Genomic DNA, 16,103 nt, shown 5'->3' with positions numbered 1-16,103 from the left:
AGGGCATGTAGCACGAATGAGGGAGAAGAGAAAGCATATAGGATATTGTTGAAAGCCAGAAGGAAAGAGACCATTAGGAAGACTAAGATATAGGTGGGTGGATAATATTAAAATGGATCTTAGAGAGAGTGGATGGGGTGGTGTGGACTGGATCGATCGGGCTCAGGATAGAGACCAATGGAGGGCTCTTGAGAACACCGTAATGAACCTTTGGGTTCTGGGAAACTATCCTGGTATTTGTCTAGAGGGACTGAGGAATACAACAACAAAAATATATCAATATAGTCAATGTCATGGTCAAAACTGAAACACACACCTCCAGAATACAGATCCGAAGTATTATACGCATTTAAGTGAACTTGCTCAGTAAACTATAGAGTATACCGCTGCAATCCACTTTAAGGGCACAGCTTGCTTTGTTCTTTTCCACAAAGCATAGTTACGAAACAGGTGTGAATAAGTTGTTGTAACATCCTATCTTGAAGCTGATAAAGACTACACTCACCACCAGCACACCTTTGTTTGCAGACCTGTGCAACAGATGGCCTTGCAGTGCCTTAAATCCTCATTAAATTTTCCATTATTCAGCATTCTTTCTAACACAGACACCCATCCTGGAATGTTCTAGCACCCTCAGTTTCAGTCTTCCACCGTTACTACGAGTATATGAGTATATGAGTAACTATGGCTCAAAAGACAGCTGTGAGGATGAAATCTGTTCACTTACTGTAAAGGAAATGTCTTTACCTAATTCATGAAGCAGGATCACAGTGGTTTATTAATTTATTCTTCATTTATCTGATGCTTTTAGTTGCTCAGATTATGCAGTGTGGAATGACAGTATGATTACTGAATAATGAATTGGAAGAAGGGATGTTGATGAGACGTTGTCATTGCCTAATTTGAGGTAATATCTTAGCATCTGCCTGGATGAGCTGACAAGAACCTCAAGGATACCCTGTCAGAACACCCAGTTCTCCTAGCCAAGATCTGAGCTTAGGCCTACTGAAAAGAAAACAGGAATGCTCAACACTCACTTGCAGTGTTTGATATAACCACTAAATCCAGTGTGAAAATGCCACACATAATTCCTAAAATCTTCTCTGAACTTCTCCAATTCCAAAAAATATTTCTTAACAGTCTAACAATTGTTTGCCACAGTTTTCATAAAACTGTCAAATCTCTAATCACAGATTTGTCAAAAATATGGTTGTTGAAACATGGATCATCTAATGAGAAATCAAGACTGCAATGACAAATGCTGGATATCTGGTAACCTGTACAGTAACTGATTAATCCTTTGAAACCTCAACATCACCTAAATAATACATACTGTACATAAATTAAGTACCTGTTTCATAGAGAACACACTATATCTCCATGACAAAGACCAACCAGTTAATGTTCCTTGGGGAAATAATGGCTGTTTATTCTGAGGATCATATCACATATGCTCTTCGGGTAAAAGGTAAAGTTCCTGAACGTTAAAGTAGGTGATACATGCGATGACCACTGTGCTTTAAACGGTTTAACTACAACTTCAATAAGAGTATCTATTCAATAGTCCCTCCTAGAAGTGACAATTTATATTAGAGTTAATCTGTGAAGCCAAATTGGTACTAAAATAATGCATTCTGGAAACTGTACAGAAAGCCTCGGTTCTGAATTTTCATGGATAAACACACGCACTTCATACATGACACTCTTAACCACTGCGCTAAGCAGAGAAGAAAGTGGAACCTGGAGTGTGTCGGAGTATGACACTGGACTTTCTTTTGGAGGGTTTCAACCCTGATCCCTAGTCAGATGTCTGCTCATAGGCTGAACCTTTCGCCTCTACCAAAAAAGATAAATCTTTAGGAATGTGAAGAATACCACAAGAAACTTATTTCTCTCTTATGTCCCTAATTACCCAACAAGCGATGGGAAACCAACAGAACCAGAAACAAGACTTCAGATCCCCAAGATCTTTCATTCATTCAACTGGCTTAAAATAATAAGAAACAAAATGGTGCCTAACCATGTATCTCAAAACTGTCCTGTTTATTTCATTGCGCAAAATATCTCAAACTGTGCGCAGTGTGTTCAACAAGAACATATGAAAAATGTTTTAAACATAATCCCAGACTTATTTTAGTCATTGGGATATATGTATCAGTAAATATAAGACAAACATCATAAGCATAGTTTATTGAACTCATTCCCAGTCAATCATAAGTGGCATGTCACAGTACCTTGTTTGGCATCTTCCTCAGCAGCTTTGACACCACTTGCACCTGAAACATGATACCATTTCTGATTTAGGCCACTGTGCACAGAATTATGTGAGAAGAAACAGTATGAAATGGATTAAAAGTTAAACAAGAATAGTAAATTTGATATTTTCCTGTGTGCACAAGATAGAATTTATTTAATATCTGAAGACACAATTTTTTACAATATGATGACACATTCCCTACAAGCCATCTGAAATGCACATATTACTGTAACAACATTTCAAAATAAATTTTTGTTATATTACTATTAAAGTTGTTTGTTAGTTTAAATTAAAAATAATCGAACATTTTTAAATGTGTATAGACATACAAAATTTTCATGGTCCAGAACAAAAAATTAGCTTGTCTTGCCAATATAGTTTGCTGAAGAAAAATAATAAAGAATCAACATGCCTACTTGTGATCTACAAATAACACCAAAAGTCTTACAAGGCTAGGTATGATATACATGTATATGATAAGTCTACAAGTATCTTTATGTATGCCTGATAATAAGTTAAAATGAAGTCTCAAGTTATAACCAACTGATACAAGATCTACATGTTTCTGGTTGTCTTGACATTCCTGCACTATTAACAAGGTACAGAGGATTACACAGCATGTTATATTACTGAAGTGAAAACAAGTTAAGGAACATTTAATTAATGATGTATTAAGTATAAAATATCCTTCCTCTTCCTTTTTTTGACATTTTCACTTCTAAGTTTGTGTCGAACAACCATGCCCCTCCCTCTATCGCTGTCTCACAAAGCCCCTCCTCCCAATTCCTGATTTGTTCTTTCTTCCTTCCTTCCTTCCATCTGAATGACAGCTTTCTTAACCTACTGTTTCCATCTGGATCTTGGTCTTCCTCTTGGGCTTTCTCCTTTTATTTTCAAATTTGAAACTTCCTTTGTGATTATCTCTTCATTCATTCCACAGATGTGCCCATATCATCTTATTCTGTTATTCTATCTTTAAAATTTAGCTACCTTTAAATTATATTTTTTTCAGTTTTTATTCTCTTTCTTAATTTTTCCTTCTACTTATTTTAAATTTGTGTGTAGCATACTCATATCTATTATCACATTCCTGTAGATTCTAATTTTATATATCCTAAACAGTTGGGTGTAATGCAATTTCTTCCCTAGTTGACTTGCACAGATTTCAGCTTTAACATCAAAATATTAATTACAAATTTAGTTCCTGCCTCACATTAAACATTCTGCATCTCTATTACAGAGACCTAGCAGTTAGTGCTGTTAAGGGAAATAATAAGAGTTTGTTCTGAAAGTCTCATGAAATACATAAATACAATGTGTTGCCAGAATGTAGGAACTTTTAATGTTAAGGCACACAATATGTATATAATCAGTGTGCCACAACAGAGTTAAGATGGTGAAAATTACATGACTTCATCCTCTAGTGTTATCTTTCACTTCTTCACAAAATGCTTGCTAAAGTTGTGCACTTGACCATTCATGTCCCTCAACTGCCAAGGTTTTGATTATGTGGAACTATAATTCCATGTTCCATGTGTTTCTTCATGATGCTTTCGCATGGATACAACTTTACCTCTATTTGTGCTACAGCATAATAGTACATTGATACAGCTGAATGGTTAGCATGAAATCTTTATATTTAAATTATTCCAAAGTCAGTTCTAGGGTCAGTCCTCAGCTTGCCTTATTGGTTTAACTGAGTCCCTTCAAACACTGGGCAGTACCTTAAAACATGTTATGATTATTTCTTTAAATATCCTTAATTAATTAATTTTTATAGTCATCCTCACTCTGAGGTACATAATTGGTGCAGCTCAGAAAGCAGTGTTAAATAGTCCAAGAAACGAAAAGTACACTTCCCAGTTTGTTTTCCATCAGGAAGGAAGGCTAAATATTTCATAACATTCCAAGAAGAAGTCAGTGCTATTTTTACAGTGATGAATATCTGAATTCTGGTCTTGTGGTTTATGACACCATGTAATCTAGGTGTTTACAATGTTTACAGCCTCCAGGTAGAAACTGTTATTTTGATACCTGTAGTGGGTAACTGTCTTGTTTACAAGTAGGATTGTATTAGTAAACCCACTTGCTGAAAACAGGCAAGTCACAGATCTAGATAGATCCTGTGCTTATGAATGGTAACCACTATGCTGTTTACATTAACGTACTTGCCTTCTTCACCTGTATCTTGAAGATGGATGCAGTTATTTCCCTCTGAAATGTTAGATATTTTTTCCCCAGTATAACAGTGCTTGGATTTGATGCCCTCACAGTGGCGGAAATATAGATCGTGGTCTCTGGGTTATGTTACCCTGTTGTTTGGTGGGTGGTTATCAATGTTTCTGAGGCACCTGCTGCTTCCATCTTAAGGTGTAGTATAGCAAGTGGTTACTAATGTTCCAAAGGAACTTGCTGCCTCCAACTGCCATCACAGAAGATGGAACCAACAGGTTTCTCTGAAAAGTTGGTAACTACCTACTAAACTACATAAGAGTCATCCAGAGGCTCATAATCTAAGGAACACAGTTCGTAATCTCAAAGGCTAACCAATTCAAACTAAAGGTTATTTTGCATCAATGGTTCTTAACCCTTCATATTATGCACCTCTTCAGAACTTCTAAAATACCCATACTCTGTCTCCTCTCCAGAAGATTTTCATGTGTCTATGGATTATCATAAACCTTCATTGGTAATTCATTTATACAAATGAATATTACAGTTGAATAATACAGATGATAAGAAAGAGAAAGTTGCATAACAATGAAAATTAATGATTTTTTTGAAAACCTAAACACAATATGGTTAAATTATTATTTGTAACTGTTTATGCAAGGGCTGTCATTGCTCTTTTTTTTACCAATTAGTCAAATCTTGATTTGATCATAAAGTACAGTAAAGATTGCTCCCATTGTTCAAGCAGGTAACTGATTATTGTTCAGAACTCTTTGCTTCCCCTTTGAATCCTACAAATTTGTAGAAAACTGAGTACTGACATGGGAGGGATAACTTCCACTTGGTCCTTATGTTTGTAGGAGACATACGCCGAATTATGATGCAAAAGTATTATATATAGTCCCCACTACAGGTGCAATATTAAAGGCACTGGAATACATGTATTTGTGGTCATACAGACTGAACTACTTTTCCTAACTGGAGTGCCACAACATGAGTCCTTAAAACATTCAGAGCCAACGATTTGAAGATTACTATCTCCTGGGATGTAGTCTGGTAGAAAATTACCAACATTTTGGAGGAATATTCTGCTTTTATCTTCAGAGTAGGAGGAGGGATGGGGCAGAATTTTCCTCCAAAATATTGCTAACTTAGACTACACTGCATCACATTCTAGAAGACACTATCCTTCTTTCACTACCATGAGAACCATAACCATTAGTCTTACTCAGACATGTGCAGCTTGTACAATCTCTATGTTTCAGCCATTTTTAAAAAAGACAACAATTTATGGACCTTGGAAAAGTCAACAAAAGCATCTGATGATATCTAGAACATAGACCAGCTAATGCATGACTGCATGTACCGGTGCAGAAGAAACAATGAAACATGAACTACAACAAAATGTAACGTTATGATTGCAGGCAGTGGATGGGATTACAAGTGTGCAGAGACACCAGGTTCAACACAGCAAAGTTCATCCCGGTTCTGTATATCTGTCAGCATATATACCTTGTGAGAGACGTAAAGGGTTGCATCCCTCAGCAGCATGAACACCTTGCTCCACACCTGCTTGTTGGCCTCTCGCACCCACATCTGGCTCCCGATCACAGGACACTCGTCTGCTGATGTCACCAACACCTGCAACATCACAACTATCAGGTAAGAAATATCACTCTAATCAAGGTATCAAGATTATATCCACTGTTTCAGTCATATAAATGGAGGAACTGACAAGGTTCACAAATTCAGAAGTCTGCTCTACAGAACATTTGGGCACTTTAATCCAAACCCTAAATTCAATATATGACTTCACTGTAAGGCAGCAGATACTATAAATAAATAAAATGTTGCAACAATTCCTTATGCGATTAGGGATTCATTACAACATTAGGACAGTCCTGAAAACTAAACACACCCTTAGGAGTTTTCTCATGAGAACAAGGCCGAAGGAGATCTGCAACAGATGGCACACTGCATCTGTAGCATTTCTTGTCAATGTGGCAGAAGCTACACTGGTGAAATAGGCAGACTGCTAGCCCTGCGGCTTCGTGAACACAAGCACAATCTCAGGGAGGGTCTTCTAGAAAAATCAAAACTGGCCCAACACGTCTGTGAGGAAGGTCACAAAGTAGGGTGGGATGAAGCCAGGATTTTGGAAACTGAAAGTAACAACAGGTATAGGAAATATACAGAATTGGAGCATATGGCATATTTAATACATCTGATCAGCCAACAATTTTGGAAAATTTTCCCATATGGATTCTCCTTGTCACCGAAACTAGGAACTTAAAGGGAAGTTCAGTATGATTTGACAAGAATCCTCATGGATACATATATGATTTTAATTCCAGAATCCAATTTTTGTAAACTTTCCTATTATCTTCAATCAACAAAACCTCGGGTGCATCTATAATTGTAGTTACACTGACACAGACTGTCTGGTGGTCCCCATTTGCTCTTTTCAATGGACCCAACAAAGAAGGGGCCTTCCCTTTTTTGCCTGAGGACAAGAACAGATCCAGTTTCGGAAATGGTGTGTTCTTTAGATTACTGGATGATGGATAAGGTCCATAACCTCAGTAATCCCAAGTGATGAGTATAGGTTTCATAAAACTGTTTGATAACAAATTATTTATTGCAGTCACAGGGCCAAAACAGGGAACTCTTTGTTTTGTATTTTTACTAAGGAACCAACTGCAGTAAAGTCCTGGTTATCTGGCATCCAAGCATCTGGAATTCTCATGCAACCTACAAAAATTCCAGAAAAAATCTATACTTTATTTCAAGAATTTGCCATGACATACAGTGTCCGGCCACCACTAGTAGCACTGCCCATTGTCCTTCCTTATACATGTGACATTACAGCATAGACTAGTTGTATCTGTGACCTCATTACAGTATATATTCCAGGTGTTTTCAATCATCCATCTGTTATGTCACCTAAAGACTCCCACACAAGAACTAAAAAAAAGGTTGTTTTACTTTTTACCGGGTTTCTGTAAGAGTTTCTCTCATGTAACAAGCAGATGCATATAACACACCCCGATCCCCATACATGCCAGATAACAGTCAATGGGAACCACCAAAGTATTTCAATTTAAAAATATCCAACAATAATATTTTTCATTTTTGATGNTTGTTAAAAAATTCCTGAAGAGAATAAAAGACGTTACACAACAAATAATTTTTTAGCTTCTTTTTAAAAACATTAAAATTATTTACACTTTTTAGTTCAGTCGGTAGGCCATTAAATATTTTGGTTCCCATACCAATCACCCCTCTTTTGCAGCGCTCAGTATTGCAAAATTGAACATACAGATTGTGTTTATGAATAGTATTATAGCCATGTACGTCAGAATACTGGGTAGTATATATCCTATTTTTAATTTTAGTCATGTGAGAGCTATGGGCTCTTTTAGATATGGCAATGCACATGTAGATCCCATACAAGTGAGGAAACTTACTGTGTAGCTGAGATACTGTTACCTTCTCGAGAACAATTGTTGAATTAGTTATTCCGTTGGGAGTCATAATCGGAGTATCTGTTTTACACCCGCAAACCTAATGATTTACAGCAGAATTTAACCCAAGTTTCCCACCTTGATATTCACAATTATCTTACCACTCATTATGGTCTTCATAAGCACTGGTATAAATCTATAGAAACAGAACATGAGATATGAGGTTCTCGTGGTAGTAAGTAGTGTATTGAGATTAGAGCTTTCTTGAATATGATGCAATATACACATAGTCTGATACATTTCTCTGAAATATTGGTACTTATCTACACAGAATCATATTCCAGACAACTGTAATTTTAATATAAAAATAGAAATTTGTAAAAGGAACTAGTCCAGTTCATTACTACACTATTTTCTAGTGTCAGAATGAATAATTTGGATTAAATCATCATACTTTCGAAATGTACTCCTCAACGCTAACCTGCAGTTCAAGTTATAAAGGTGACTCTTGTCTCTGAGTGGTCTCACCTGTAGGGCATTTGGCTCAAGTACCTGGTCACAGGCAGATGGGTCCACCATGTCAGTGGGGAAGAATTGCTGGAACATGTCACAACCACATGAGATTTTCAGTGCAGTGAAGATTAAGACCACGGTCTTCTTGGATATGACACTGTGTAGTCTGGTAGGTGGGAATCTTTGTTTTAGAGTAACCAGTCACCTCCATTTCCAGAATCTGCATATTCTAGTCCAAAATAGAGGTAGCACGTTTTCTGAAACACTGGTTACTATATGGTGCCATAGCTCAAGGTGTTAGTCACTGGCTTCCCATGGCGGCGGCCCGGGTTCGACCCCGGGTCTGGTCAAGTGGGATTTGTGGTGGACAAAGTGGCGCTGGGGCAGGTTTTCTCCAAGTACTTCGGTTTCCCTTGCCAATGTTCATTCCACCAATTGCTCCACAATCACCCTCACCTACCATCTGGGGCTGGTACAATAGGCCAGAAGTGGCCGCAGTACAAGGGACTTAGTCCCACCCCACTAGCATTAAAAAAATATGGTGCCATATCCCAGAATCGCATAACCTAAATGTAACATTTACTCATACATTAAACCCATAAACATAGTGTTTGGTTTCTTCTTCAAGACATCTTCATAATATAAATACAAAATCTCTATATAAAAGTTGTTCTCCAGTAAACATATTAAGAGCAGGATGAAGAAAAAACTGCATGTTGATAAAATTTGTGTGCTATGCCAAATAATATCAGGTGACCAAATTAAGAAGTATAAGATGGGTGGATCACATAGAACGCAAGAGGAAGATAAGAAATTCATACATAATTTTAGCTGGAAAAAAATGGTCAGAAGACCTATGAATGAATGTGAAAATGATATTAAAATGGATCTTAGAGAAATGGGATGAGGGTGTGGACTTGATTTAATTTACCCATTATAGGATTCAATTATGGACTGTTGAAAAAACAGTAATAAGCCTTCATGTTTCATAAAAGGTAATGAATTTCTTGAGCTGTGTAATTATTACATCAGTTCTAAGTTCTGCATCATGGAGTTAGTTCAGTAACAAAGAAACTGACATTTATGTGAACATCACAAACGGGTTAAAAGAATTTAAAATGTATTTTTTTATATATTTAGCTTGGCAACTACTCTAGCCATGCCTATTAAAGCACATACTGTGTATTTTTATCATCACCATCAACTAATCATGGGGAATATAATAATGTACTTGGCTGAGGCACTATGCTACACGCCAGAAGGTCACAGATTCGATTCCTAGCAGATTTTACAATTGATTTAATCCTTCCAGTCGCACTATGGCCCTGGAATTGATTCAACCTCTAACAGAAATGATTACTATGAGTCTTCCTGGGCTTAAAGGGCGGCCAGTGCATAAGGCTGATAACATCCCCACCATCTGTGAGCCGATGATCTAGAAAATGTGGAGCCCTGATGTCTCACAACCCTATGGGCCTCCACAGACTATTACAGGGACAGCTTTACCCTTATTTTTTCAATTAACTAATCACCCCATTCATCTACACCACTATCCTCTTTTACAATCTCTAGTGAGTCATGTCATGTCATGTCATATCCATAATATTCTTGTTTGCTCATACTGAGGTCCTTTCAATGTAAACTATTCTACAAATAAGACAGTAGGCGACTGTTAGTTGCACATAAGCGAGGACTGTCATGTTGTGAGACCTGACACAATGAGCATCAGTCACGTTTTGATACCATCAGTATGTCCACTTTCTCTCAAAGCATTCACAACTTTAAATAACTCCTTTGTGAAAACGAACTGCACTATCCTTATAGTGTTCCTTACAGTGAAGGACCAAATACCCTAGCATCTTACTTTGTAATTTAATAACAGAACTCGTTTTTAGGGTATTTAATTACTTCAAGCTTGAGGTGGAGAATAGTGGGATGTACACACTTATGCCAAGCTACAAGAATTCAAATAAGATCTAAAAGTTCGTGACGATGGTATATTGCTACAAGTACGTGTATTATGTTTCTGGACTTTATCCATCATCTTGTCTTTTTTTAAAAAGCTGTCCTGTTTCTTTTTCAAAACATAACGTTTTGGAGACTGGATTCTGTCCTCGTCCTCAGGTAAAACCTACTCAGTGGGTACAATAGATAGAGCTAGCCCCTATCTCCCCTATCTATATTTATTGGACCCAACTGAGTAGGTTTTACCTAAGGACAGGGACAGAATCCAGTCTCTGAAACGTTGTCTTTTGAAAAAGACACAGGACGGATTTTTGAAAAATAGACGATGATGTACAAGAATTCAAATGATGAGCATGTAATGTCCAGCTCATGAGAAAGATCTTCAGTATTGCACCCTATCTCCCTTACCATGATAAACCAACACTCACATGGCATCATGTCTGAACCTTAACAGGTGTACCAGCAGTTCATCATAAACACATTTAGAAATTATTTCTTGTTCCATCAGGTTTCAAAATATAGTAATCACTTCAAGCTTCTTGGAACAACATGGTTGCGTAATTAGCACTCATATTCAGATGGTTCAAGATTCATTTCTCGACACTGAAAGTCGCCTATTTCAAGTAAAGGTATTCATGACTTTCCTCAGTCTTACCATGCAAATTCTGGGATAGAACTTTTGAAACGGATCATCACTGCTTTCCTTCACATCCTTTCATGATTCTGCCATTCTCCCATTCGATGCTCTATACACTAAGCAACTGGGGGAAGGTGAATGTTAATACACTCAACAACTAACATACCTGTGGACTGTGGAAGAATTCATACTTGCAGAAATCCTTGCGAAATATGAATCGCTTGTCTGTATGCTTCCCATTTGTCTCCATGTCATGGTAGACAGCCAGCACCTCCTCGTGGTCTTCCAGACTCCGCTCTGTAACATTGTCAAGCCGGTAACATATGACAGAATTCACTGCAGAACTTACCAGAGGACCAGACTAGTATTTCTTATTGTGAACTTCTGATTATGATACCATTTCAGAGAACTTCTACTTCAGAGGCAGAGGCAGCAGATTCTTCTGAAATATGTACAACACAAAATGGTGTCTTAATCCAGATGTCCACAATTTGAAGCTTTACCGCCATGAAAACCTCCAATCTCAGACTCAAATTTTTATGTGGTTAATGTACAGAGAATTTTCTAACATTGTTGACACATCTAACCCACGTAGCCCCGCTCCATCCAGTGAGAGTTGGTGTCTGGTGCACTTTAAGTTCAAGATTGATTGCTGGACCTGAGTTTTAACGAAAATTGAGAAAGATATGTGCGTAGAGGGACAGCATTTTGAGCACCTCCTGTGATCAGTGAATTGTAACTACTTCATTCTAACCGTTATCAGCCGTCAGGCATGCTGATTCATCGGCAAAATTCGTATGCGCCCTGCGGCAAGCAGTGCCCCAGTCGCCGTGGTACAGCCCACAAAGTAAAAATAATTCCTGTATATGCACTGGATTTAGCTGGCTCAACGTAAGCTGCAATGGCTAGAAAACACACAAACAGCTATGAGGTCACGGTAAGCAGTCCAACGGGTGGTGGGCACGAGGGCGCTTGAGATTTCCTCTTTTCTACCTACTATTTTCATTCTTCTTCAACCCCAAAGGCGTATTTCAACCAGTTCGAAGTGCTTAACGCTAATGCATGAGCTGGGATAGCTCAGTCGGTATAGTGAAGGGCTAGAGGCTGGATGGCTGGAGTTCAATTTCTGGCAGAGGGAAGAGGTTTTTCTCTTCCCCACAGCGTCCAAACCGGCCCTGGGGCCCATCAAGCCTCCTTATTAATAGGTATTGGAGGTTGTCCTAGGAGATAAAGCGCCTGGAGCGTGAAGCTGACCAATTAGCTCCATCTACTGCCGAGGACAAGAATGGTGGTGCTATGCCAGACGTCTTCATGGCGTGGTGCTCAAATAATTACGCACAGGGATAGCTTTACCTTATCGCTAACGCAGGTCAGGATTACCAACATCCGTGTATACAGAATGGCTAGACCACTGGAGGGGGATTAATGGAAGGACGCGGGATGGAAGATTCATGTAAATCCTTTCCATGGCCAGAGTGCAGATGCGGAATCTCCAGTGCTTAGTCAGGCTTTAAAGTTAAACACCCGGATTCTAAAGAAATAACGACAGCGAAACAAGCATATTACACAGGGAGCATTCGCCGTTGTCGCGCCCACGACATCTTCAAAGCGTCAAAACTGTCAGTCTTCATAACCCGCTAAGATATGTAGCGACCATTCAAAGTTGTCGGGACCAAATGACAACAAACGTTCAACCAAGTAACAAGCATGTGGAGTTAAGAGGTAAAAAGGTAAGGTAAAGCTATCCCTGTAACAGGCCGTGGAGGCCCACAGGGTTGTGAGACGTCGAGGCCCCCAGATTTTCTAGACAAGCCGCTCTCAGATGGTGGTGAGGCTGTCAGTCTTACACGCCGGGCATCCTTTATCCCCAAGATTCCTGGTACTCATTTCTGTTAGAGGCTGAGTCGACCTCAGGGCCATAGTGCGGCTGGAAGGATTAGGTCAATTGAAATAAACACAATGACCTCATAGGGAATGAACCCGCGATCATCCGGCCTGTACCATAGTGCCTCAACCAACTACGCTTCCGCGTGCATGTGGAGTTAGTCCTTTTATTTTGTTCACAGTTCATACTCTGTTTTAGTCTGGCCAAATCCAGTTGACAATTCTTTAGGCTTAACGTTTTCGCACTGTGGTCAATGCATTCCTTCACAGTCTGGAACTTGTTTAGTCCCTTGCGTTCATACCGTGGGCAGAGAAATACCGGCAGATGTGTTTACCAATCTAGGTTAAATTATGTCTTATCAGTTTCGAGACAGAATGACTTTTACAGCGCGTGTTTTAACTAAATAATCCGTTAAAGAATCAATCTGCGATTAATGCAGAAACTTGACTGACAAATCCTGTTTTTCAGGCGGAAATGCACTTCAATATCTCACTGCACACCAGACCGTGTAATATTGCTGTATGTTGCGAGTGTAGCGATGTGTGAAGATTGCCGAAACAGCAATAGCTTAACAAAGTAACAGCACGACAGGCTGGCGTGATAATAAAACAGGGTTGGGCAAAATCTCAACCGCTATTTCGCTGTCACACATCGAGAACTGATCATTGTGCAGAAATGCATTTGAATTGAAATGCTCATAACGAATTAGAAATGTCGAATTATGCAAGGGATGTGCTGGAACCGGTTCACACTGGTTCGAGCGAACCGATAGTCTATACTTAAATACTGTCTCATGTAGGGGTGACACATAGATGGGTTATGGATAGGATGATTGGCTTTATTGTACCCTACACATCCACAACTTGGGGACTACAGGTAGTTAGTTAGTCAGTTAGTTATTGGAGAGGGTGGGTTTCCCCATGCACTGAGACCAGTATTGGTCCATTGTGCTTCCCTCTATGATATTCTACCAGTCTCTATACCCTACCGAGATTTGTGCGTACCATCAGTCCCGACCGAGCCAGCGAGTTCGGCCTCTACTGGCTTGGTGGTATCTATAATGCTTCCCCCATCTATCAGAGGCGTTAGAGACTACTGTTGGGGGGGAAATGTCCTTTAAATTAGGTCAGTGACCTCCTTAGGAGATATGAGGTTCTTTTACGTGCCGTAAAGCTACGACACGGGACCCACGGCTTAAAGTCCCTCCCGGAGGACTTGTTCCCTGAATTTTTCCGCCCTTAAAAATTCCACGACCTCCGCCGGGTTTGAACCCGCGTACCACGAGTCATGAGGTGGGAACGTTACCTCTAGACTACGGAGGCCGTTTATCCATGGATAAGGACAAGACGACAGGTAACACAACGCTATCGCTGATCTACACACTTTACAATCCACCGCTTACACACGTACTAGGATTCTCAGTCTTCTCTAGTTGTATCCTGGCAACGGATTTATAAGACTCTCACTTCAGATCACATACGAATTCTTCTTTTCACAGCCCAATCCCTTTCTTGCCACTATTCTGCAACTGCCGATTCCAAAGACTCGACTCAATTCAATTCCTCTGCACCCCAGCTCATATTCCGGCGGGCTGGCGTCCCGAAACTCGGCTCGATTCAATTCCTCTGCACCCCAGCTCATATTCCGGCAGGCTGGTGTCCCGAAACTCGACTCCTCACTCCCGACTAATATGCTTTGTCTCCTCCAAGTCAAAGTCCAAGTCACATACACACTTGTTTTTGTGGGGCGCCCTCTCTGACGAGAGGACGGGTCTGCCTCTTGTATATGCTGCTGGCCCTTGCTAGCGCAGTCGGTTCTCCCGGCGGTAAATGTTAAGATCACGGTCTTCTCGGATATGACACCGTATATTTTGGCAGATAGTAGGCTTACAAATACTTTTGGAACGACTTACTACCTTTATTTACATGGCAGAATTTTTTCCCTGAATATGGAATCAGTAGGCTCCTTCGAAACATTGACCTGTGTAGCAGGCTATATTGCACCATATTTTACACCACAGTGATATTACTGTGAGTTAGCTTCATAAAATACATGAAGTGGACGCACTGTACGGAGTGTCTGCCCGTCTAAAACGCATGTTTCATCGCTGAAAATATTGAATGGGTTTCCATTACACTCCGTATTGACGTAGGTGTATATGTAGAGCTGCAGGGTGAATTTCATTCTGGTCCAATTGAAGCGTATTAAATCTAACAGGATTAATTATGTAGAAGTATTATGTACATGTGCAGTGAATTAAATTTTCATGGTAGCATATTAATTCAGTTTCCGGGACACCACGGGTGGTTATATTAAAATATCAAAAAGGGCAGGCAACGTTTCTTTTCATTGACAGTGCCACACAATGAAGATACATCCCCCCACACCCCCGGTTTCTTTAATGGTTAAAAGCGAAGGGCTCTACGAACTTGAACGAAACAAAGTTCTGTGGAACGTGTCTAGGCATAAGCAGAAAGGTTTATTCAGTTCGGTGGATTCGTTACACGGAAAAGTATTTTCCATTTCGAGCGCAAAAATATGCAAATGTTTACATTCATATTATAAGCATAACGCATTACGCTAGAGTTGCAATTGTCAGAACCAGAGACTGACATCAAATTTCCCAGACTGAAATCCATCAGATTACGGTACTAATTTTTGCAAGGAACTGAAACAGGTATCCGACACAAACCAGAGACAACCATGTCAACCCCTAGTGTGTATTTTATTGCTTGTGTAGTCTGTGGTCTAGTGGACAGAGTTCCTGGCTACAGATCCAGAGGTCCGTGTTCGATTTCCGGCGACATCAGATTTTCTGAGAAGTAGTGGGTCTGGAACGGTGTCCACTCAGCCTCGTGGGGATACTTGAGGCGCTACTTCAGGGAAATAACGGCTCCGGTATAGAAAACCGAAGTTAACGGCCGTGGGGATTCGTTGCACTGACCACGCGACACCCTCTATCCGGTATAGTTGGTACTAACTTCGCCGACAAGCGGAGGTCGCTCGGTCGGTATAGTTCGCTTGCGGACTAAAACCACGGAGTTTGTTTGCTTGTAGTGTGAAGGGAATAACGGCAAGTTTTAAATCGGCGCATCTCGTCCACGTTTGGAAAGTGCTAAGGATAAAATATTATCTTTAGAAGCTTGTTTTTACTTTTCTGTTCTTCCCCCAGGACGAAAGACCCGCTTAGGAAAACGACCTTTACTCGTG

General features: G+C 39.7%; 1 protein-coding gene across 5 annotated transcripts in view; it reads right to left on the bottom strand.

The window, feature by feature from the left end:
• LOC111865116 (growth factor receptor-bound protein 10) overlaps positions 1–16,103 on the bottom strand; it is a 129,533-nt gene that overhangs the window by 67,563 nt on the left and 45,867 nt on the right. For all 5 annotated transcript variants that reach the window (XM_023852851.1, XM_023852852.1, XM_023852854.2 and 2 more), the window contains 4 exons: positions 11,175–11,305; positions 8,422–8,490; positions 5,942–6,070; positions 2,235–2,276 (listed from right to left, as the gene is read on the bottom strand). In XM_023852851.1, coding sequence (XP_023708619.1) covers positions 2,235–2,276; positions 5,942–6,070; positions 8,422–8,490; positions 11,175–11,305 — 371 coding nt within the window. The remainder of the gene's footprint in view (positions 1–2,234; positions 2,277–5,941; positions 6,071–8,421; positions 8,491–11,174; positions 11,306–16,103) is intronic.

Source organism: Cryptotermes secundus, unplaced genomic scaffold, assembly GCF_002891405.2.
Source record: "Cryptotermes secundus unplaced genomic scaffold, Csec_1.0 scaffold2, whole genome shotgun sequence".
NCBI classification, from domain to species: Eukaryota; Metazoa; Arthropoda; class Insecta; order Blattodea; family Kalotermitidae; genus Cryptotermes; species Cryptotermes secundus.
The sequence above is the reverse complement of the archived record's forward strand: the minus strand, read 5'-3'. Positions and strand labels throughout refer to the sequence as shown.